This window comes from Etheostoma cragini, chromosome 5, assembly GCF_013103735.1.
Source record: "Etheostoma cragini isolate CJK2018 chromosome 5, CSU_Ecrag_1.0, whole genome shotgun sequence".
NCBI lineage: Eukaryota > Metazoa > Chordata > Actinopteri > Perciformes > Percidae > Etheostoma > Etheostoma cragini.
Genome location: NC_048411.1, coordinates 268873 through 292886, shown reverse-complemented (window position 1 = coordinate 292886; position 24014 = coordinate 268873). Strand labels below are relative to the sequence as shown.

General features: G+C 43.6%; 1 protein-coding gene and 1 long non-coding RNA gene across 2 annotated transcripts in view; both read right to left on the bottom strand.

Moving 5' to 3' along the window:
• The window catches only part of LOC117944318, a 16751-nt gene extending 6778 nt beyond the window's left edge, over nt 1-9973 (bottom strand). The window contains exon 1 of the long non-coding RNA XR_004656547.1: nt 9961-9973. This is a non-coding gene — a long non-coding RNA (uncharacterized LOC117944318). The remainder of the gene's footprint in view (nt 1-9960) is intronic.
• Nucleotides 9974-14539: 4566 nt separating this feature from the next.
• On the bottom strand, nt 14540-17751 carry znf703 (zinc finger protein 703). Its single transcript, XM_034870971.1, has 2 exons — nt 17099-17751; nt 14540-16308 (listed from the first exon to the last, which is right to left on the bottom strand). Exons 1-2 carry the CDS (start codon nt 17345-17347, stop codon nt 14803-14805), a joined length of 1755 nt encoding a protein of 584 aa, XP_034726862.1. The 5' UTR covers nt 17348-17751; the 3' UTR covers nt 14540-14802.
• Between the last annotated feature and the right edge of the window lie 6263 nt (nt 17752-24014).

Here is a 24014-nt window from a genome sequence, read left to right as displayed (position 1 = left end):
GGGGGTTACTCACTGCTCTCCTCTGTTGCCTGATCCGTCATGTGGACCAACACGCCACCACACATGTGCATACATGCATGTGCACACAAACCCACAGTTTAACATGAACATGGACGCCCACAAGCAGGCGTCCATATGCACACACGCAAACACACAACCCACACACACACACACACCCTCTAACCTCACTATGGTCTCACACAGCAGGCCTGCCATAAATCAATGGGCAGGATCGTGTCTGCCAGTTAGACTAAACAAGAGCATTTGTGAGGATTTGCTCTCACCCATTAATCATCTTGACAGCTTGAAAAACACATTTCCCCTTTAATGACTGTATTTGGATAATCAGCTCTGTTTCCCTTCCCGCCCTCTCCCTGGCTCTCCGTCCTATCCCCTTCCCATTTTCTTCCTTTTTTTCCCCCTTCTATTTTTTTTTGCCCCAAGCGCCATCATGGACTTGAGGACAACTTGCTATTAGAGGAGAAGAGAAGAAGGAGGGACTGTGGAGGTGAGGGAGGGGTCTTTCAGCGTCTAAAAGGATTCTCCGAAAAAGTAAAAATAATCACGTTGCCTGTGGAAAAGAGTTTTTTTTTCACCCTCACTCAACAAACTGCAAGGCCTCTGCTAATATAAACTAGTGGATGGGAGGGACGCAGTCGTGCTGAAGGAAACACAGAGAGCGCATGGATGGCGCAGAGCTGCAAACCATGTGCATGGGAGAAGTATTCAGACCTTTTTCTTGAGTACTAGTACCACACCGTAATAAATAGTCTGTTTGTAAGTATGTATAAGTATCATCAGGAATATGTACTTAAAGTATTTAAAGTAAAATCCTCAATTCATTCAAACCTTTATTCAACCAGGATAAAAACTCCTTGAGATTAAAAATCTCTTTTACAAGAGTGTCCTGGCAAGTGGCAGCAGCACGTTTTAGACAGCGCCACTTACATGTAAATACATAAACACACTTTCACTCATATTCACAATGTCATCATAAAAAACCTGGGTCCTAAATCAATTTAAAAACAGTGACATACAGACTGCCCTTCTGCAAGGTCCTTTAACAAGCCTTTAAAAGAATAAAATGAGACCAACTCCTTCAACTGGAGTTCATTTTGAAGCTGATTCCACGCAGATGGGGCTGCAAAATTAAAAGCCTTTTTGCCAAAGTCAGTGCGGGCTTTAGGGACTGTCAATAAAACCAGATCCTGTGAGCGCAGGTGATTTGTCCCAGCAGACCTTGGGAAGATTTAAGTGTTCAGATAAGGAGGAAGAAGTCCTAATACTGCCTTATAATTAAAAAGATGCCAGTGCATCCAACGCCGAATTGAGAGTGAAAACCACCTGACCCGAGAATATGCAATGCAGAACAATCGTTACATTTCAGAAACTGGAAACGATCCCATCAGTTCTGTTGAGTCCAGTTCTTCCAGTTCTGTAAGGGTTAATCAGCTAAGCATCATAGCGTGGTGGGTAGTTTAGTTTATCATAAAACATTGCATTTTATGTGTGCAAAAACTCTATATTTGTAAAGTAACTAGTAACTAAAGCTGTCAGATTAACGTAAAGGTACTATATTTCTCTCTGGAATGTAGCAGAGTAGAAGTAGAAAGTGTCCTGAAAAGAAAAAAACTCTGAACCAATGAAGTCACGCTGTGGCTGGTGAAGAACAATGAGCTAAAAGATGCTAAATCACTAATTTAGTAGAGCTGGTTTTAAAAAAGAGGTTTTAGCCAGACCCAAAATGATAAAAATTGAGAATTAAAAATAGCAATTCAAATCCTCTCCAAAGGGGTTTGAGAGCAATTTACCAAACAATTGTCAAACAAGCAGAACATAAACACAAATATGAGTGCTAATCTCAGTTTTATCTCCAGGTTATGGCTGTTCCAGACTCTCCTGCTGATTTATTTAAACATCATTATTCATTTTAGTAACCTTTTATCATTATTGGGGTTTTATTTACTCCAGCATAATATACATTTTTGTTTATCAAATTCTCATAAATACCAGGTAAATGCATAGTCTTCTGTTAAATAGGGTAACACACTTTTTTGCCTTTGCCGATCATGCAAAGCCCCCCCCAAAGGCCCATTCTGAGCCAGAAAAAACCCTGCATCATCTCTAATTATCATTCAGGCAAGGCATGTTACTTTACCTACTGCAGCACCTTATCGTGCACTCAGAAGTCATTCAAAGGAACAACAACAAGTACTAATACACAATGGGATGAATGCAAGTACAGGTACATTTCTTTGAAGCTTATTTTTTGGGCTTTTCCGCCCTTAGTTGATAGCTCAGCTCAGATATATAAATGGGAAAGTGGGGGTGACATGCAGGAAAGGGCAGCATGTTGGATTCGTGCCCTGGGCCTCTGCGTAGAGGATTAACCTCTACATACGGACACGCGCTCTACCAGGTGTGCTACCCAGGCGCCCACAGTACAGTTGTATTTTATAAAGGTCACGAGAAGTTTAAAAAGCAAATTAATAAAAAGTAGCAAAAATAAGTCTAATAAAAGATGTGGAAATTTGGGTGCAAATGTTCCACCAAAACAAGTTCCTTCCTGAGACTATGTTGCAGCGGCACCGTGGTTCTGTCCGGAGCTTGGCGCCGCCCGAGACAGTTGGTTTAAAGCTGTTAAAGCTGTCAATTTCAAGGCCCGGGGGCCAAATCCGGCCCCTCACAGATTTTTGACACGGCCCGCACAGCAATTTAGGTTCACAATTTTTGTTTTACCCACCTTGTTTTTGTCGCTTGTTGCTTTTTCTGACGTTTTTTGTCACTATTGAAGACGCTTCTGGCACTTTGTTGCTGAAATGGCTGACATTGTCATGTTTTAAGGTCTTTATGTTGACCAAACTTATACAGTCAAAGGTTTTTGACGTTGTTAGAATAAAAAGCATGTCTGTAAACTATACATGTCCGGCCCATGAAGTGATTCTCATTTTCCAGTGTGGCCTTTAGGGAAGTTGACTTTGATCCCTCTGGTTTAAAGTTTAAAGTAGTAGAGATGGTTCGATACAATTTTTTGCTTCCTGATACCGATTCTGATCCCTGAACTTGAGTATCGGCCGATACTGAATACTGAACCGATACCAGAGTGTCATATATTTAGTTACATTTTAACAACTGTATATTACTATCTCTGTATGGATGAGATATGATTTTAATCTTTGTTGTCAGTTGAATTCAGGTTAAACTCTTTGTGAAACATGAACAAACTCAAACAATGAACGCCACAGAACTTCCTTTTATCATCCAGTTTGACAGTCAGTTGTAACGGAACAAGAACATAAATAAACTAATGTAGATTTTCTTTAGGGCTTTATTACGTGGTATCGGATCGGGGCATAAACTCCAGTACTTCCCAATACAGATACCTGCGTTTTAGGCAGTATCGGAGGCGATACCGATACCACCATCGGTATTGGTATTGGCATCGTCTCTGATACTGGTCTTGGTATCGGGACATTTCTAGTTTAAAGAAATGCATACAACTGATCTCCTATCCCAGAATGTATGGGTTGTGTAGCCAGACTTTCCTCCTCACAGAGTGGAGATTAGTCTAGCAATGGAAGGCTAAGGTCACCACTAACAGACCCCTCCCTGTGGATCTGACAGACCCTGATACATTTTTATTACTTGTACCTGTGCTTCTCCTACTATGGGAGGTCAACATGGATGCATTTGCGCAGATTTTATCATACTGTTGTTTTTAAAGGCAGGTTTAAGAGACCCAACATGGTCTAGATGAAATAAAACTTAAGACATATACAGAAACTAAACAAGCTGACCATTGGTATAAAGTCTCATTGTACATAAGTATACATACAGTACCCATTGTTGTGCACATCCAATATACCCAGTAATTCGTAGTTTGAATGCACCATTACACAGGCTGAGTAACACAGCTCACGTGTATCATTGGCTGAATGTGTAATGTATACAGAAGTGTAATGTATACGGCAAGTGTGTGTTTGGGCCGGTCAGTGTGTTGACATGTGGAATAATCTGTTTGAACAACTATGTCTGAATACCACACAGCTGAGTGACGGAGCACAGACACGCTGAAGACTGTTTGTCAGCTGAAGTCACACTCAGCTGTCACTCCGCTACCAAACATCTCGTGTGTGTTCAGTGACAGACGAGAGAAAGTGTGACATCTGGGAATGTTTTGGAATGCTTGGCTAGGACTTCAGTTTGCAATCCATCACACACAGTCATACTAACATATCTAACTATTAGGGGTGGGGGGAAACTTGACATAGCATATTATGGCAATATTTTCTGTGGCAATACTGTATTGCTCTTTTATTATATAAAGTGAACATGAGAATTGAACTTTTTGATACTGGCATAATACAACTAGTTGCTTTTCTCAGTCCACTAGATGGTTGAGTTGAGTTTTTCTCAAAGCAACGCCCATTCTTGGTCTAACTTGCAAAGATAATTTAATAGCTAGCAACGTTTGGGTACTAGACCTTCATCAGGCAACTCTGCAAATCATTTGTTTGATGAAGGTGTAGTACCAAAACTTTGCTAGCTGTTCAATTTCTATTTAGCTAGTCAGACAGTATGCAGGAGTTTCTTTGCAACCTTTGACTTGCTGGTCCCTTTCCAACGCACCTGTCTCAGTTGAGTTCTTTAAACAAATGTTGACAAAGATTTCCTTTGGGGACATAATTTGAAGTAAATAAATTGCAATGTTAGTTAAGGAGTAGTTACTGATTGACTGGGATACAAGCACTAATGATTGGTTACTGTTAAACAGGCTTTACTCATTTGTGTAACAGTAACTACCAGTCTCTTTAACACTAACCAATCATTAGTGCTTGGATCACAGTCAATCAGTCAACTACTCATTAACTAACCATTTGTTGCTCATTCATTCTACATCTGTTGAACATTAACTACCTACTTTTTTGTGTAACTTATTGTAGAGTGTTATTGACAGTCAATAGGGAATTTAAGTTAAGTTATTTAAGTTACCTAATCAGCAATTTCCCCTTGTTCCTTGTCCTCTATAGCATTTCCTCCTTCTTCTCTTCCTCTTTCCTGATTCTCTGCATTGTTTATAATCCAGTATATGCTTATGCATTTATTTTTTAGAAAAATATGCCTTATTGTGGCTGCACTAGTCCTGTAAGCAGCTGATATAATAAACTGTGTGTCCCGGCCTGTAGTGCAGCATAATGATCATAATGGCCGCCTTTGAGTCTGGATGCCCATCAAGGGCATTTATAAAACAGACATAAGGCCAAGGAGGCTTACAGTGAGTACATTATGAACACAGGCTGTACCAAAGTGGAAGAAAAAAAGAAGTTGTCAATCAGAGCATTAATCACAGCGTTAAGATAAGATAAGATAATTTGTTTATTAGTCCCCAATGGGGAAATTACTGCACTACACTCTGTGTACACACTTTTTGTTAGTACTCACACACAGGCCTGAAATACACACACATGCTCAGGACCTATACATGCACTTTACATGGAGAGATGTCAGAGTGAGTGGGCTGCCAGCTGAACCAGCGCCCTGAGCGGTCGGGGGGGTACGGTGCCTTGCTCAAGAGCACCTGGCAGTGCCCAGGAGGTGAACTGGCATCTCTCCAGCCACCAATCCACGCTCCCAACTTTTTGGGTCCATACGGGGATTTGAACCAGTGACCCTCCGGTTCCCAACCAAACTCCCTATGGACTGAGCTACTACCACCCCCAATCAGAGCTGGTCCTTGTTCCCCGCCAAGGCACGTTCATTCCCAAACGCTCGTAACATCTTCGCAGTCAATCCCCCAACAAATAGAATCCAGATTCATGAAATGTTTGTATCACACCAATCAGAGCGTGAGAATGGTCCAAACGATCTGAATTTAAATATCACTTCCTATAACACTATACAGGTTATAGTGCAATCTTGTAGTCCTACATTTAGGTGGACCTACTATAGTCCTAATAGTGATATATAGTTTATAGTGCAATCTCGTAGTCCTAAATGAAGGTGGACCTATATTTAAATAAACACATGCCCGTCCTATGCACGTTTTAGGTTGTATGCACGTTTCATAAATGAGGGCCTGTGTCTCTATCTCTAACCCTCCCTCTTTGTTTCCAATCAACATAAAAGCAGGAATTATATATCCATTTAGATTGTAGGAACATTTTGAGTTACACTACCATGTGTTAGATGTTTTTGTGTTATGTTATTCTATCATGAAGTATTTGAAAGCTTCAGATGTGCATGTACAAATGAAATGTTTAGTATACGTTTAATGATTCTCAGCATGAATGTTTTAGAAGAACTGGATACAGCGGTCGAGGCGGAGCCCCCCGTTGCTCAGTGGTACATGAAGCCTTCGTGGAGCCAAAAATGACCGGGATGATTCAGCACTGTGCGACCCATGAAGAAGACACAATAGAGCCGGCTACTTCTGGATTAGCGCCCGCTAACTTGAATAGGGATTACATGGTTTAAATCGTGTGGCTCTTCAAGACTTTCCCAAGGTTTATCGGACTGAATGGATCAATTTCTTGTCCATGTTAGTCTATGGGGGAAAGTATTTTTAGGCCTGAGGGCTTAACATGACGGTCCGGTAATTCCACTGTTTCAAGCCTAGCGCACTTCCTGGGGGCCTGATTCACAGGGCAAAAAACATGTAAAATGTCTATTTAAGGATCAGTGAGTTGTCAAGAACTGTGTTTATATGGGCAACCTTATGAATATGAAGGGCCACGCATGGGTAAAAAGTCAACCAAACTATCGTATTTAACAGACTGTGCTCCTGCCTGTGCCTTATGTTAAAGGTCCATTGTATAATGTTTTTAGTCGTTCATTATCAAATTTGTTTCCCGTTCACAAACTTCTTCATTCTTCAATCCTTTTCATGAATATTTATTTTCCACCACCATCAATTCCAAGTATTCCGATTGGCTTGAAGTTTCCCATTTGCATTTGCCTGAACTGGGGCAGACGCTCCATATTCATGCGCCATCTTGAACTACGTTAGCGTACTGCTCTGGCTCTGTCACATGATAAACTCCCAGGGGCTGCTAATGGGTATCATCACTGCTTGGTAAGTTTGAAGAAGGAAACATGGCTAACATCAACAGGACAGTTTTAGAACTCAACAGGTGTTTACATAAAATGTCTTATTAATAAAAATTAAAGGAACGGACCTGATTGCCGGAGGTAAAGCTGGATGAAGACATGGATGACATCTTGGCTTTTTGACCCGGGGAGGCTCCTGTAGCTGTAATAACTACTTTGAACTACGCGGGGCAAGAGAGTTGATTGTGGAATATGATCTCAACGCTAGACGGGAGAAATTCACACACGTTGGACCTTTAAGACTTTACAACTAATTACAATACAGTGTTGTTGTTGTAAATCTCAGCATCATAATTTATTGCCTCTTCAATAGTTGTGCGTTGCAATTGTACTTGGAAGTTGGATTTTCCAAGGTGATAGTCGGAAACACGCCTCATGAAACTCAGATTTACGAGCTTGAAGGTCAGACAACCGCCGAGTACTCTGAGCTCAAAATCCAAGATGGCTGCTCCGTGCATCAACAGTTGTGAAAGCTCTAGTAACATACAGTTATCAACACCTCGGTCTTACTTGTGTCTCCTTTAATCAGCCGTACACACAGTCCGGTCCAGTGTCTATCTGTGGAGATGTTGTTGCCCTGTTTGTAAACAGCATCATCTTCTTCTTCTTGCATTCTTGCAGAGAGTGAGATGAGAAGATTGAAAACACTTCCACATTTTCCCTTTCAATATGAAGCTACAGCCAGGTTAGCTCAGCTTAGCATGAAGACCAGAAACAGTCAGACTGGTCAGAAACACGGAAATGAATTAGGCCACACCCGTGTGACGTCAACCTGTCCTCACTCCCGCTTGGTCATTGGCTCTCTGAGTCACGTACTGATACACAGTCAGTTTGGGGCTGCTGGGATTGTTAAAGTTGTGGAAAACTCTGGTTATTGGTCAAATTTGCAAATAAACTGAGGTGATTGGTTAAAATTACAATTCGCACCAAAGTTACAGTGATTGGTTGAATTTGCCAGGATTGTGAAATCCTGGAGGGACTGATGAGCTACACTAAAACGTTTTAAATAGCGAGTTTTTGAGGTGCTGGTAGGCTGTTACGTTTTGAAAGAGCCAGGTGAGCTGTTTCCTGTTTGCTGTAACGCGGCTATGCTAACCCTGCAAACGTTACCGGAGGACCAGGCACGGGGGCCACGGCTGTTTACAATGTGTAAAAATCCTGGTGAAATACCAGTAAACATGTACGTGTGTTATTAAGATAAAAACAACATTCTGGGGTTAGGCTGGTTTACCATTCAGGGATTTGATGGACAGGGGGCCAAATGAGTTCCTAAAGTGGTTGAGTCATCAACATTTTCACCTAACGGAATACTGGACTTGCTCCTTACTACTCATGGTGTTGGCCTCTGACAGCCAGTAGATACTCACCACTCTTGCTTTTCAAATGACTGTAACCTTTCATAATCACCTAACAACAGCAGTGCTTACAAAAGGATGACTTTTGTGGTAAGTTCAAAGGGGTTTTTAAGGCCTTTTTATACCATGATGTAGGAAAATGTCAGATGTCAAATCTGGTACATCCAACTTTGCTGCTTTCTACATGTTATTTCCCAGACATTTAAAACCAGAAGGCAACAAAAACAAGAACCACTGGTCGCATAATGGCTGCCCGTTCAGTTTGCTGAAGTTTGCTTTGTTAAACCTGGATTACCACCTCCACAAAGAAGGTTATTTTTTCACCATGGTTTGTCTGTTTGTTGGATTTGTTTATCGTTCACCAGGTGAAGAGTGTATTATGAGCCAAGGAAGAATTCAAAGCGGATCCACTGGTCTCGTATTAATTCGCACTGGAGTACGTTGGAGCTCAAATGTTGAGTCTCGAACATTAAAACTTAAAGGGAGTACAGAACACATTAAAAAGTGTGATCATTTTGAGATGAATCACAAGTTCACTGTAGATAAGCATATGTTAAATAGTGATTACATATGTTAATTGATTGACAGCCCTAATATATGTACACACACACACTAACACACACAAACTGGGTCAGTAACTAAGTTCAGTCCAGGGTCATGTCTTATCATTCCAGCCCTGACAGAAAGCAGCGTTTTGAAGTGACATTTGCTAGCCTGCAGAACCCAAAGTTGAAAAGCTAAAAAGGAGGTTAGAGTAAGTCCTGATTGTGACCTTGTTCCTCTGATCGAGAGAACATTAATGTTCATGGAATTGTGGGAGGACGTTGCTCCAAACCAGCACACAACCTGCTAAACAACCTGGACGCCTGGTCTTGTTTTCACAGCGAGCATCGCCGGCACGGATGACTGCAGACGTTTATGAGAAAAGAAGTCGAAGCAAGCGTGTAAAACAGTCAGTCACAGGGTCTATGTGGAGAAATAAAGCAGAGATTGTGTGACAGGCCCTGATGAGGGATGTGTTCACGCCATCTGGGTTTGCTTTAACACTGCGGTCACTGTTGGATGCCGAGGGCTCTGTATTGTGTCCTGATGTTAAACACAGAGGAGGTAGTCATGGAGTTGAGGTTGATGTTTTGTTCTGGAGTCACAGAGAGCAAGAAAGAGAAAGGCTGAAGACCCTCCTCTCTCTCTCTCCCTCTCTCTCTGACTGTCCTAGCTGTCAGCAGCGACGGTGAGCCGGGTAGAGCTGGCGTCTAATTGAAGAGCAGCTCCGCACCCTGTCGTCATTAATCACCAGGCCTGTCAGCCTCCGGCTCAAGACCTCACAGTAGCACTCTGCACTGACGCACACAGGGGGAATATTAGTCCGCTCCATCACCAGCCCTATCTCCACTAATACTAATTCTTTGATTACTTCTATCATTCTCTTACCATTGCCTTTGACTACGTTTACACGCACATTCCCAGACCTTCCCCCACAGCGCCTGGGAGGAGGGACTGGCTAGTCCACACAGCATTCCGGGATGAAAGAAAACACGCTCTGGTTATTGGCATTTCTTTAAACCAATCACAACCATCTAGGGCGGACACAATGACGGTGCCTCTGCAAAACAGCCTCGGGAAGAAACTTGCTTTGGTGGAACATATATGTTCAAAAGTTGTGCATCAGAAAACTGGACAGATAGTGTGGCTATGCGCTGTATGCATGTGCAAATAATGCTTCTAAAACCAAATAATACAGGCATATCCTATATCTCTTAATCAGAAAATGCTGAATTTGAAAAAAAGGCCTTATTCAGAATATCCAAACAGAATTACAGGACCTGGATCACATTCAGATTGTCACATTCTGAAAAATAGTGGAACATTACTGTGCATGTAAACCTACTTATTTTAGCTTTAGCTTTGGATAGAGCCGAGAAAGCTTTTCCCCCCCATTTTCCAGTCCTTATGCTAAGCTAGGCTAAGCAGCTGGCTGTAGCTTCATGTTTAACAGAGAGGTAGCGGTCTTCTCATCTAACTCTTAGTGAAAAACTGTCAGACAGTAAAAGGGGACAATCATATTTTATAGTATAATATTAGAGTTGTTGCTGTTGCTAACCTTGTTTGTAAATTGAGAAGACCATAACATCCTTTATATACTTTATAAATATTTTTTTGTATTTGCTCCCTTCATTAAAAAAAACTACTTTCTGCTGTGTTTGTAGATATTGTCATTTATTTTAATAAAACCACTGAAGAAGGTGAAAAAGCACTCTGCGCCATCAGACTCATTTAGTGCCCATGGCGTCCCGGTCTATTTTTGTAAAAGCAAAAGATAATTTCCTAAAATTAAATATAACTTTGGAAATTTGCTATTTTTGCAGCGTATTTTGCCAATATTTACTCACACCAGAGTCAGACAGTGGTTTAGAAATGTTCTTCATTTTAACAAATTGATGATAGTTTTGGCGTTGAAGTCTCCAGAGATGTCCCTGAGGTTGAACTTTTTTAGAGGGACTGGAAGATGTTGCACATTGCTTTAACATAACCTTTCTACAAAATAAGAAATTAGACAGGACCAGGACTCACAGACTCTGAATTCACCCTAACATGAGTCGCTGACTGTGGACAAAAGGATTGGGGCTGAATACAACACACACACACACACACACACACACACACACACAAACACACACAGACTCACACAGACACACACAGCCTCACACAGCCTCACACAGGCAACATAAATGAAGTGTTTGGGTGTTGACTCAGCTGAGAGAGAGTGTGTGTGTGTGTGTGTGTGGGTGTATATGCACGGGGGTGGGGGGAGGTAGATGGAGAAGATTGATGAGCGTGGGGAGAGGGAGAATAGTGAGGCATTTGATGAACGAGTGTAAACTGGCAACAGTGGAATTAATTCCAGCTCCCAGACAAGATTGAAAGTTCTCCCCTCTGCGTGACCTCCAGTGTGAATCATCTTCACATTCAAGCCAATGTAACCAACTCTCTATCTACAGTTTGTAAATCCCAAAATCCACATCCATATATTTAAAAACAAGCCAGATAGCACTGTAGACATTTAGAGAGGTACATGCCCTTCTCACCTGTTCTTCACCAACACAACTTTAGGGGGCAACCCAATCCAATGCATCTCTTGTGACATAACTGCAAGTTTCAAAGAAATATGCTGCACTAAATACAATGCAATGCAGCATTACAAGCAGAATATCCTTGACCTGTTTTGTCTAGACTACTTTAGAAACTCCATCAAAAAAGGCAGCAATAAGAAAGTCTGTCCTGTTTCCAAAGAAGTGTGTGGCTCCAGTTTCTAAAGAAGACAAATAAGTGTATGGTCCCAAAGAGGTACCCAGAGCGTGAGCAGGGCGCCGTAACCTTGCTGTTGTGGCGGGGGCTTGGTTGTGGTTTAGAAGGGTCATCCATTTTGTTAATGGTCCTGTCAAGTGACACCTGTGCTCGCCTTTCCCCTGTCTGGAGTGCTAATGAAGCGCGAGAGTAGGAGTCTGGGAGTCGGGGTCAATAGGCACATCGGAGAGTGCAGCCTCTTCGCTCTGTGCCACCTACACGCTGTCAGCCAAATAGAGCGAAGACATAGACACATTATCAAGGCCAAAACACTCTTAATGGCAGAGGGGTGGCTTTGATGTACCCACTCCAAGCCTCAAACAGTGGATAGACTAAATTAAGGAGATCTTTACAATGGAGAAGATCTTGCAATCTTCCTCAGAAAAAGATAGAAATGGACCCTCTATTTGTGAAAATAAATGGATACTGCTCCATTCTGGATGTCTGCCGAGATTAAAAAGACAATTTACACGCGGGATCATATAAAACTGAATGTAGTGGCCCATGTGTTTTCTTTGTGTTTTTACTTTCTCTAAACATGTGAAAAATACTTTATATCAAGAGAAAAAAAACATCCCTTCCCCTCAAAACAGAGGTTTAAGGGCTTAAGGAAACCGGATTTGGGGAGTTATCTTGTGTCTCTGTTGCTTACACACGCATACAAACTTGGAAAAAACTATCCATGCTGTTTAGAGGAAGATCTGGTTCCTAAATGTCCTCGGTCTTCAGTCTCGTGGTGAGCTGTTCAACATCTGCACGGCTTTCTACGTCACTAGAGACCAGGTGGCTAACTGTAGCATGCTAGCTCCTTCTCAATGGCCAAACACTGCTTCAACAGCCACTAGTTGACCAGAATCTCCAAAAGACCTACTTCCTGTCCCTGTTCTACTTCCTGCTGGAGAATCTTACCAAGCTACTGAGCAAGTGCAGCTCCCAACAAAGATAGGATAGAAGACAGATGTCTCACTCTGCAGCTAAAACAGAGAGCTCAACACACAGAGTGAAAACAGGATCGGCAGCAATGTGCAGTACAACAGAAATATGTTTTTTTTTTTTAAATGAAACCATGGGAACCAACAATTATGAACCTGAAAATGGGCATAATATGGGCCCTTTAAAGGTCTTTAATATATTCCCTTCCAATGGTATGGAATGATTTAGCCAAGAAAAATGTTAAAAGGCTTTTGAAACTCTACCCTCCTGACTACTTCAGTTTCTTTAACCCCTCGTACACCTAAAGTGCACCGGAAGGACACAGTGTCTACAAACCAGAGTAGCACTCCATGCGGGTGCGTTGTGACTTAGCATCTAACAACTCTGAGTTGCTGACTTCAGTTAAACCACTGCATGGCACAGAGCTCTGGGCTGGCCCGCCCTTCATAAATGAGCAATCTTTACAGAGCGAAAGAGAGGGTAAGCTAGACAGTAGTTCAAAAGAATGACTGCATCTAATTTTGGAGGCTTCAGGAGCAGTTCAAGATACGCCGGCTTGCCAAAGAGCAGTCGCAAGGGCTGATGGTACTTTGGCAAGTGGCTTGAATATGTTTCATCTTACAATCTGAGCAATGGAGGCCTGCGTCCATGTTTGTGGTTCCTGTGGGAAAGGGGGAGATGTCAGGACTTTGATGAATATTTCTCTATTAACTTCCTCCCATTGTCAGCTCTGGCCTTTGTGGTGTACACCAATCAGTCAGAGCGTGAGGAGATCCCGGGTCGACACCTCCCTCAGGTCATTATTGGAGTCCCAGTGACCCAGCGGCCACTCCACACAGCCGTGCACTTTGCTGAGGCGGCTGTTTTTAAGGCCTTGCACAACAAAAATCAGCAATTAAAACTGCACTCGCAAACAACAAAAGCAATGTGTGAGAGATGGAGAGAGGAGGAGGGATGGAGGTCCTCAGAGACTAGCTAACGGGGCTAATGTGACCTGGCCTGCCCTCCTTGGGACAGCCCTGTCAACTGATATGAGCCATGAATTATTGCAAATAGCCACATATAGCATGGCTGTAGCAGCCGTAATGATAGATAGAGCAAGATAAGTGCAGTGCAGCAGTCTGGCAAGATTAACTCCATCCTCTTTGACAAAAAGCTACTTCACAGCACTATATATAGCTAACAATAAGGAAGAAAACCAGGTCACGTGCAATCATGTATCATTTATTTAACAAAATAAGACGGTTTTCCTGTTGGTTGGATAGCACAGCCACCAGTAATTGTTTTCATTCATGTCATGTTTTCTTATCGTTGTACCATTTTGCATCTGTGACCCCCAAATTGCTGACCCCAAGTAAGCTTGAAAAAATATGACATCTTTGCAAATTTACAAATAAAATAATATCACTGTTCAAGATAATGCTCATGGACATGCAATTCTCCAAAGTCTGAATAATAATGCGGGAAAAAAACAAAAAAAACAACAACAGCAGAGACGGGAAGGAGATGAGAAGAGGTCCCCAGAACAAAGCTTCACAGCCCATCTTCATCGTGGTGCAAGGCTTTTATTTTTAGAGTGTATGATAGGCATAATGGTTCTATACTTTTCAGTTAGATTTTTTCAGAACAATTTTTTTGGACAGAAAAAATACCCCTCCCCCCCTCACCCACAGAGTTGAATACGAAGCGCTTGAGTGAAAAATAAATACAGACTTTCCGTTCCGGGAGACAGATATTCAAAAAAAACAAAAACAATATCAAGACTGTTGTAATAATCCCACAATTTCATAATTTTTTTCCAAGCTCTGTGTCTTTTCCATCTTGAATTATTAGAGTCTGTTGCTTCTGCCGACAATCCATCACAGGGGCTTTTTCTTTTCTCGCCTTTTGGAGCGCTAGTCCCAATCCTGAGGCTAACAGGTGGTATTCCTGGCTGCCAGCCCAGCAGGCAGGATGCCCTGGAACTGGGCATGACCCCAATCTTAAGAATCCATCTTAAGGGCCGCTCTGGAGAGTCCAAGCCGGTGCCTGCAGTCTGTGGGCGTCAACCCTATTTCTGATATCACTGGTATCCGAGAGCCGAGGCGGAGCCCAGTCTCTGACTGTAGAGGGCATAGGGGGAGTAATAGGCCGTGGAGGAGGGGAGGGATGTCATAGGGAAACCTGGCGCTCCCGGCAGGTGGGATTTGCTGTAGGGGTGGTAGCGAGCCAGGCCCAAGCCAGGTGAGCCTCTGAGGGAGAAGGAGCTGGGCAGGGTTCCTGGGCTGTTCTGGGGGGGCAGGTGGAGATGGCAGGAGGCTGTTGATGAAACCGATGAAGGGTAGACCGACAACAGCTTGCTGTCCACCATGCCGGGCAGGGCTGTGTGGGTGCGCAGGTGGGCTAGTAGCTCCTCTGACGTGGAGAAACGCTTGTCGCAGGGGCCTCCGACGGACACCCAGTTACAGGCGTGAGGCTGGTCATTGTGGAGCATGAAACCGTAGGTGTAGAGAGGGTGGGACATCGAAGGTGGGGTGCTGGAAGACAATGAGCTGGGGTGCAGGGAATGGAGATGGTGGGAGGGGTAAACCAGTGGGAAGCCAGACTTGAGGCTGGAGGGATCATGGATGCAGGTGGAGCAGTTGCTTCCTCCCAGGTGGGGTGCATTGGGGTAAGTCAGACAGTAGGGGTCCCGACATAAGCCCTGCATCAGGGACGGAGGTGAAGCTCCAGTGAGAGGGCTGGAGCTGGGATGCTTCCCCGGATGTCCTAACCCCAAATTAGACTTGGTAGGATCCAAGCCGGGAACAAACTGGGAGGGGTAGCCAGCGTAGGCCCCAACAATGGAGCCATGGTAGCCCATGGTAGCAGGCGGCAAAGGGAAGACAGAATGTCCAGGTTTAAAAGGAGAGACAGGGGCGATGTGCCCAGAGCCCAAGCCAGGCTGTGAGGAGGACTGTGGGTCGACCTTACTCTCCGGCCGAGGGCTGCTGGCAGAGCTGGCGTTGCTGGAGTTGGCGCTGGCTCGTATGTGACTTGAGTTGGCTAACTGAGCGCCATCCATCCCTGACTTTGCTGCGTCCGAGTCTTTTTTGCCAGCACTGTTGTTATTAGTGTCCGAGCTGGACTGCTCTGAGCTCCCAGGTTTGTTGTCCATGTGCGAGGCCTGGGAGTGTGACGGGGGCTGCATGGCAGGGGAATGGCTTTGTCTGTGTGGCTGGCTCTGAGTGTGCAGAGGAGGAGGGCTGGAGCTGGGTGACTGAGAATGGGGAGGAAAGGATGGACATGAAGCTGTGCCACTGCCGGAGCTTCCATTTGGCAACCTGAAAGCTGCTTTATCTGAAGGCCCCTTTGTCCCCAGAACGTCCTTACGACAGTCGCCTGATGACTTGGAGTAAGGCTTGAAGCTGGACTTGTCCTCCAGGGAATGGTGCTGCTCTCCAGACTTAGAAGATCGGCTGGACGTTTCCTTGTCTACCAGACTGCCCGAGGAGAGGGAGGCCAGCTTGGAAGAGGAGGGGGGATCTGGTTTGCCAATCTGAGAGCAGGTCTGGGCCAGCAGAGCCAAAGGACTCTTCTTGGCATCCAACTGAGAATGGAAAAAGAGAGCAAGATTGTGAACAAACTGTTTTTGTGCTGATTTAAATGTAGCATCATAAGACATATCCACTCTATTATAATTAAAATATGCAATCATTAACATAATATTCTGTTTTTTGTATTTTACTAGAGATATAGATACATACTACATTCCTCCCTAAGGAGATTTTAGGCATCCAGTAGTTTAGGCAACCATAACACAACATACACATACAAACACATATGCCACACATACATATGAATACAATTAAAAATGCACACAGAAATGCAATGACCACAATAAGGGAAGGTAATATGGTAGACTGTGTGCAACAGGGAAATACTAGCCAAACCATGAACTAAATTTATTACAGAAAACACAGCAAAGTCCACATCAGCTCAAAGTTATGGACTTATATTAAAATAAAAAACCGAAGTCAAAGGATGCAAAGTTAATGCAAAGTTTAAGAAAGAAAGAAAGAAAGAAAGAAAGACAGAGAGAAAGACTCCCATAAACATTTGGAAAGAAAACATTTAATTTGAATATATCAGCAAAGTTAAGTAGTTTTACTACTTTTAACTTTAAAACAGGAACAAATGCAGGAATTTTGCATTTCTAAACTTTGGTGCCTTGCGAAGTTGCCAACGAGTTGCTGTGCGTAAAATGGCGCATACATATGTCAGAGTAACACTCCTAGAAGCCTACGCCACAAACGAAATGTCATCTGATTAATATTACAGAGAAAGAAGACAAGAGGATATAAGGAGAACATGTCATTTCTTTTTTTTAATGAACTTACTTCAATGCTCACTGGCGCGGATGTGAGGGGCTGGAGATACTCCGGGTGCAGCAAGTGGCCGCTGTGCGCCGTCAACATCTTTACGATCCGGATAGGAAGCCTCTGAGCCTGACGCAAGGGATCCGTTGGGGGACAAGGGGTGGGTATGGGCACGGACGGTCTCTCCGCTCCTGTCCGGCTTTTATCGCTGCTGCGCTCCGGGGACTGTCTGCGTAAAAGCGGTTCAGGTCCACCGGGGGGGTCTCTCATCTGGATCGGGTCTCGAGGAGGGACGACGGCATGTAACGAGGGGACGCAGGGTTTAAAATCATTCACCAGCAACTTTCATGATGATCAAATTCAAAAGAAGAGAGTGCGGTAATCCGGAATGTCCTGTACGCAGTGCGCGTCCTCCACGTCGGACCCAAGCTGTCTCTACAGAGAAACAAACAGCCCAAATGTCATCCTCTATTGGGCTCTTCAGTATCACTCGCTAATTATTCCTAAATATTCCTTTATCCAGTGTTGAAAAAAAACATGCATGAAGCAAATAGCCACTGCTCATCAAAATACGGAGTGCGAGTGAAGGAATATCCCCGCAGAGGTTGGTGTGTGAGAGTCCTCCGGCGTGCGTAACTCTGTCCCTCTGCAGCAGTCTCGCAGTGCCTTACCTCTTCCACAGACTGACGATGTGAAGGGAGGGATTTCATAGCGCTGAGCTGCCGTCCAATCACAAGTGCCCGCATTCATAATCAGGGGCGGGACAAAGGGAGGGGGCGCGGTTTGTCTTCTGGCCTCACCCTCATAGACCGGCTGTGAAATGTATGGGTGAAAATGTGTCTGTGACCTCCACAAGCCAAATACAAATACTGCATGACAGTTTTGACACTATGCACTGTGCGACAAATGACAAATGAACTCATTAAGGATCGACTGTGACGAATGAACTCTAAGACTGTGGATCCACTCGACTCTTATAAATAGGTGCACTCAATTTATAATAACAAAAAACGGCTGTGAACATTTCTGGTATGTTAATGACTTTATTGCATTTTAGAAACCATATTGCTACTGCTCCTGGCCTTGATTCCAATTTTTCCAGATGAAAGCAAATTTAGGTGATTCAATTTTCATGTGTTTTGCTGTGACAGTGAACAACATCTTCAGTTTGCGGTATTGTAGATGCACCGACACTACTTTCAGGGTTTTTGGCCAGCTTATCAGACAGCCAGCACAAAACAGAGAAAACAAAAAGACAATGGAGTTCATGTTATTACTTCAGGCCTGTTGCCTTGACTTCTCACCTGATGAAGACCATGGAGAGGATCATCCTGCGTCACCTTCAACCCCTGGTGGGCACACAGCTGGACCTCCTGCAGTTTGCTTACCAGCCTGGGACTGGGGTGGACGACGCAGTGATCTACCTGCTGCACAGATCGCTGCTCCACCTGGAGGACAGCGGGAGCACTGTGAGAGTCATGTTTTTCGACTTCTCCAGGGCTTTTAACACCATCCAGCCTTCTCAAAGTGAAGATGGTGAGTGCCGGAGTGGACCAACACCTGGTTGCATGGACTACGGACTACCTCACCAACAGACCACAGGCCACAGACCCCCCCCACACGACACTGTAGGGTCCCTGAGCAGCTCCTTCAGCAGCAGACTGACACACCCACGGTGTAAGGGGAGGTACCGCGGGTCCTTCATCCCGGCCGCTGTCAGTCTCTACAACACTACCTGATAATGTTGTAGTTTCTCTTCCTTTTTCTGTTCCTTTTTTTCTCCCATCTACACAACACACTTTCTGTTTATCTTTATTATTGGTATTTATATTATTTTATTACAAGTACTTACTTTTCAATATTCATGGTCACAGGTTAATATAATTTATATTATGCTACTGACTCTTGCTTTATTACTCTAATTACACCTTCAATTTAATTTTAACCGCACTTACAACGCAATATTGTCTCTTGTGGCAACCGCACTTTAAAATACCTTCATTTGACGCCATTTTGCTAACTTTCAGTCTACCTTATAATCATGGTCAATTGATTGCCTGTATTTCTTGTGTGTTTACTTGTTTGTGTCTTTTTTGTTTTTTTGCTGTTATTGAAGAAAATGCTGCTGCTGTAAAAACTGAATTTCCCCATTGTGGGATGAATAAAGTATAATCTAATCTAATCTAATCTTTTAGTAAACTCAGTAATTTCATTTTCCATGAAGAACACCAAGCTGCATTCCATGGGGATTTCCATCTTCGGCTAATCAGATGGCTTGACCTGAGTTACCACGATTCATAGTCCAAGATATTACAACACTGTTTTCAGTCTGTTTAAAGTAGTACCACAGATCACTGATAGTCCGGATCAACGAACTGCTTGACATTCTGCCCTTTGTGTGTTGCTGTTACCACAATCACGACAACAAGCTTTGAGCTAGCGAGCTACACGCTGAAAAAGACAAGTTTCAAAGGAAATTTAGTCAGATGGGCCGATCTGTTAATCTTGCTCCTTATGATGTCATAAAGGGGCAAGGTTATCTCCCCTTTCTCTACTTTGCCCACCAGGAGAATTTGCCCCCCCCATGAGAAAGACACATCATGGCTTTCAAACAAGCAAAGTGGCCGTTGGTCAAGGCCACACCTCCAGCCTCCACCTTGCCTCCCCACCTCCTCCTCAAAGCTACAGACTCAGAAATGGCACACACTAAGGAAAGTTCCTTGTGAGACTGGCTCTAGTGCACCAAGGATGAATTTGGGAAAAGAGACTTCAAATCCAGTATTAGGGGACCACTACGGTCTATATAAAGAGACCTCAGATACAGTATTAGGGACCACTAAGGTTTATATAAAAGAGACTTTAGATCCAGTATTAGGGGACCACTACGGTCTATATAAAGAGACCTCATATACAGTATTAGGGGACCACTAAGGTCTATATAAAAGAGACTTCAGATACAGTATTAGGGACCACTAAGGTCTATATAAAGAGACTTCAGATACAGTATTAGGGGACCACTAAGGTCTATATAAAGAGACTTCAGATACAGTATTAGATCACAACTAAAGTCTAAATTAAAGTATCCAAAGAGCATCATCCTCTAAATAAATGCAAACAACCCAGTTATTTTTTCCTATCCCAGAATGCATTTGTGGTGTAACCAAATCTTACTCCAATACTCCCAAATACAGGACATATCTTTCCTTTTGCCACCTTAGGCTGGCCTTGTCAAACTGTTCCTTGATTCTAATGTTTGCTCCATTTATCAGCAGCGGAAAGGGAAGGCAGTGGAGGATGAAGTCACTTCAGCCTCACTCAACGGCGTCTCTGTTTGACCTGTCATCATTAGGCTTAGTCGTCACTCAGCACCCACACACGGCCACTCACGCCTCAATGACCTGCAGAGATCCAAGGATACATGAGCACAGACGTGCACGTCGCCGGGATAAGTGCAATCTAGTACAATCTTCATTGGAATCTGTCTGTTTGTTTAAAAAAAACGCCTGTTGCCACACAAACAGGTGATGCATAGCAACTGCGTTCTTGCTGTGAGACTTAAAGGTAACGCAGAGAGCTCGGAGCGGATTTTAAACATTTCTTTACAACGCAGGCTGCCGGTCAAGATGTGAGGTTTCCGATAGCACTCTTGTTTGTCCCACAGTCATCCACTTGTTAAAAGGGTGAGTGGATGAGTCGCTGCAGTGTGGGTGGAGTTGCATAAGGAAGGGGGGGGCGTTTTTAAAAAGGGAGACCAAAGAGGGGGCCATTGGGGGGAAAAGCCAGACAAAGGCAGCGAGAGAATGAAACAAGGGAGGGCTCAAACAACAGGGAGCGACTCCTTTCATGTGCCCCCTTGATGCAGGCTGGTAACAGCTGTTTTGGCGTGTCGATGACTGATGGCTGTTTCCTGTTGTGGATATTTTTAAGAGGACAGCTTTTCCAGTTAAAGAGGCTTCTCAGCATGTCCCGGTTCCCGCCGGCCCTCTGGGCATTTCCGCGTCTTTTCCATGGCTGTATCAAAGCAGCGGCTTAGGCTGGAACAGCAGCCAAACAAAACAGAAAAAGCCCAAGGTGGGGCTGATAGGGCTCGGGAGGAGTGAGGAGGAGCGGACCCCACATGCCCCTGTGATCCTGTGATCTATAGAGCCGCCGAGGCCTGTAATAGACGTCATAGCTCAGTGCCGGGGCCTAATTCATCCCCGTGTTGAAAAGCTGCTGTTTGCCTGACTCCAGAGTAAATATATAATGCTGACATTAGGCAGCTGAATTCTTCCAAGCCTGGCTCGAGCAAATCCTCGTCTGCTCGTTTGTCTTGTGCTCTGCTTGGAAGTGCTGAGGTGTTTTGTGGCACACACGGGGATTAGCGTTGCGTAGATGCTCTGTGTGATTGTTTAATGAGGGGCTGACATTGATGTGAGTTCATAAGAGTCCCCTTTTCTATTCTTTTTTCACCCCTTTTCGAGTTATTATGCTTCTACAGGCCTGCGCCTGTGTCAGCTAGAATTTGACAAGGTCTGGCTGCGTGTAGTACTGCACAAAGAGAAGGAGAGAGAAATGATGAAAGCGCCAGGGAGGCAGAGGAGGGGAAACAAGTGTAAATAACTCCTATTTAATTATCTGTGACTGACATATGGGGTGTGTGGAATGGGAATAGAGGCCTGAGGCTGGGGCTCTGCTCTACCCCTAGTGTTTTCTCCAGCAGTAATAAAACCAAGAAAGAAAAGAAAAAAAGAAGAAGTGGATTAAGACAGTTTCATGGGGTGTAGCAGACATGGCATTTTAGACCCAAACACTTTGAAAAAAAAGAGGCTCGCAGGCAACATTCCAGCCGGGACAGAATGTTGAAACAAGGATTTCCTTGAGCTGAAAGGTCCACAAACAATATCTACACAGTGTACTTAATATATTCACACTTCCTCGTTTATCTTTCCGTGGTTGCCTCTCCCTCTGTCTTTGACACACACGTACACACACTAATCCTTTCACAGTTGAATGTGCACGAGAAAAATGGATCCTGTGCACGCAAACACAAACAGACAGGCCCTACTGTGCAAGATGCCATCTTCAAAGTGTGTTGGTACACAGCATTATTTATCAGTCTACATAATACGTGTGTGTGCCCAAATGCTACGCATGTCTTTTATCTTACCCACAAACTTTGTATATTGTGTGTGTAGCTGTGTGTGTGTGTTCATGTGTACTGATTTGTGTCAGAGTCAGCGCTGTGGCTGACAGCCTTATCTCTCCAGTTTAGGAGGGAGATTGTCTCTCTTGTCAGCTCATCACGTCGGCCGAGCTAACGCTCTTATCCACGCGGCCTACCTGTCGTCTCTCTGTCTGCATTAGACTCACAGCCGATAATAGGCTTCCCTCTCTTCCCAGATTGGTACTTTTATTTCCCCAACCTACAACCACACAATGGGTTTCCGCCTCGCTTATACTCGCTACACCTGAAACACATCGAGACAGGCACGTAGGCTGCACACGGCCCACACCCGTGCCACCTCAAGTCCTCCTTCTCCACCGGGAAACAGAAGGCGCTATTGTCCTCCACGCGGAGAAGTTACCGAGAGCGCGGAGGGAGGAGGAGGGAGAATGGGCCTGCGCTGCCAGACAGCGTCTGCCTCCAATCAGATCGTCCCACGTTGTTGTGTGAAATTTCAGATGACATCAAAAGATGCCCCCCCCGTTGGCTATGATGACGGGGTGGGGGGTCATTTTCGTAGAAGCACAATCAAGGTATTCACAAGCTGAAGCCGTGTCAGGTCTAGTAAAAGAGGAACGACAACAAGCGTGCACATTCCTCACGGTTGGTAACGTCCGCGCTGCTTCCGGGCCCTCGGTGGCCCCCGGTCGCCCGTCTCTGTGTCTTCATCACCTCTGGGACAGGGAGGGACAGGCTGCTGAAAGTCTTTCTGTCTGTCTTGTGTTCAGTGGTGGAAGAACTACCCTTACGAAAAAGGAGTTTATAGTATGGTATATACATTTATCAGAGATATACTAAAAATGATACTTGTCTTATACTGACAAGCATACAGAAAAGTCTAAGTATATTTGGACTATACTTGTACTTCAATTCAATTCAATTCAATTCAATTTTATTTACACAGCTCTAAATCACAACAACAGTTATCTCATTTTGCCTTTCATAAAGAGCAGGTCCAGACCGGACTCTGTCTATGTTACTTACAGAAACCCAACAATTACATAATTAAGTACTTAGATATACTAAAGAATAGTATTCTTTTCTTATACAGAACGTGTAAGTATACTTGGCTTGTAGTTGCGCTTACTCTTGTAGTAGAGTAGCATATTATACAATTTCACACATATTAGCTACATATTTATGGAAACAAGTCAGTTGTGGTGGTGCAATAACTTAGAGGAAATAGTAGATATGTTGAACTGAACCTGTTCATTCGTTCGTTCATACTGCGAAAAAGTTTCTGTTGCAAGTAAAAGTTGTCTGTGTTGAAATTCAGTCAAAGTATGTAAGTATCATCAGGAAATTGTACTTGAAGTAGTAAAAAGTAAAAGTACTCAATGTAGCAAAATCCTCAAATTTTAAAGACTGGAAACGATCCAAACAGTTCTGTCATTCAGCTGAGTGTTTAATCATCTAATCAGTTCAGGGCCTATATATTTTTGGGTAGTTTCATTTATAATAAAACATTATATTTAATAAACTACATGTGTTTTTTGTGCACCAATCTTAATTTGTAAAGTAACTGAAACTATCCAATGAAATTAGTGGAGTGAAAAGTAGAATATTTCTCTCTGAAATCTAGCGGAGTAGAAGGAGAAAGTATCCTGAAAAAGAAAGACTCAGGTAAAGTAGAGATAACTCTTGTTATGAATCAATAATAATAATAATAATAATAAATTGAATTTGTATAGCGCTTTTCCCGAGCTCAAAGCCGCTTAACAGAGTAGGGAC

Bases quoted from the DNA above. Each gene is read 5' to 3' on its own strand.
- znf703 (XM_034870971.1), bottom strand. From the start codon at position 17,347: ATGAGAGACCCCCCCGGTGGACCTGAACCGCTTTTACGCAGACAGTCC. The intron at 16,309-17,098 runs GTAAGTTCATTA...TTCCATTCTCAG, and splicing joins CCGCGCCAGTGAGCATTGAA to TTGGATGCCAAGAAGAGTCC.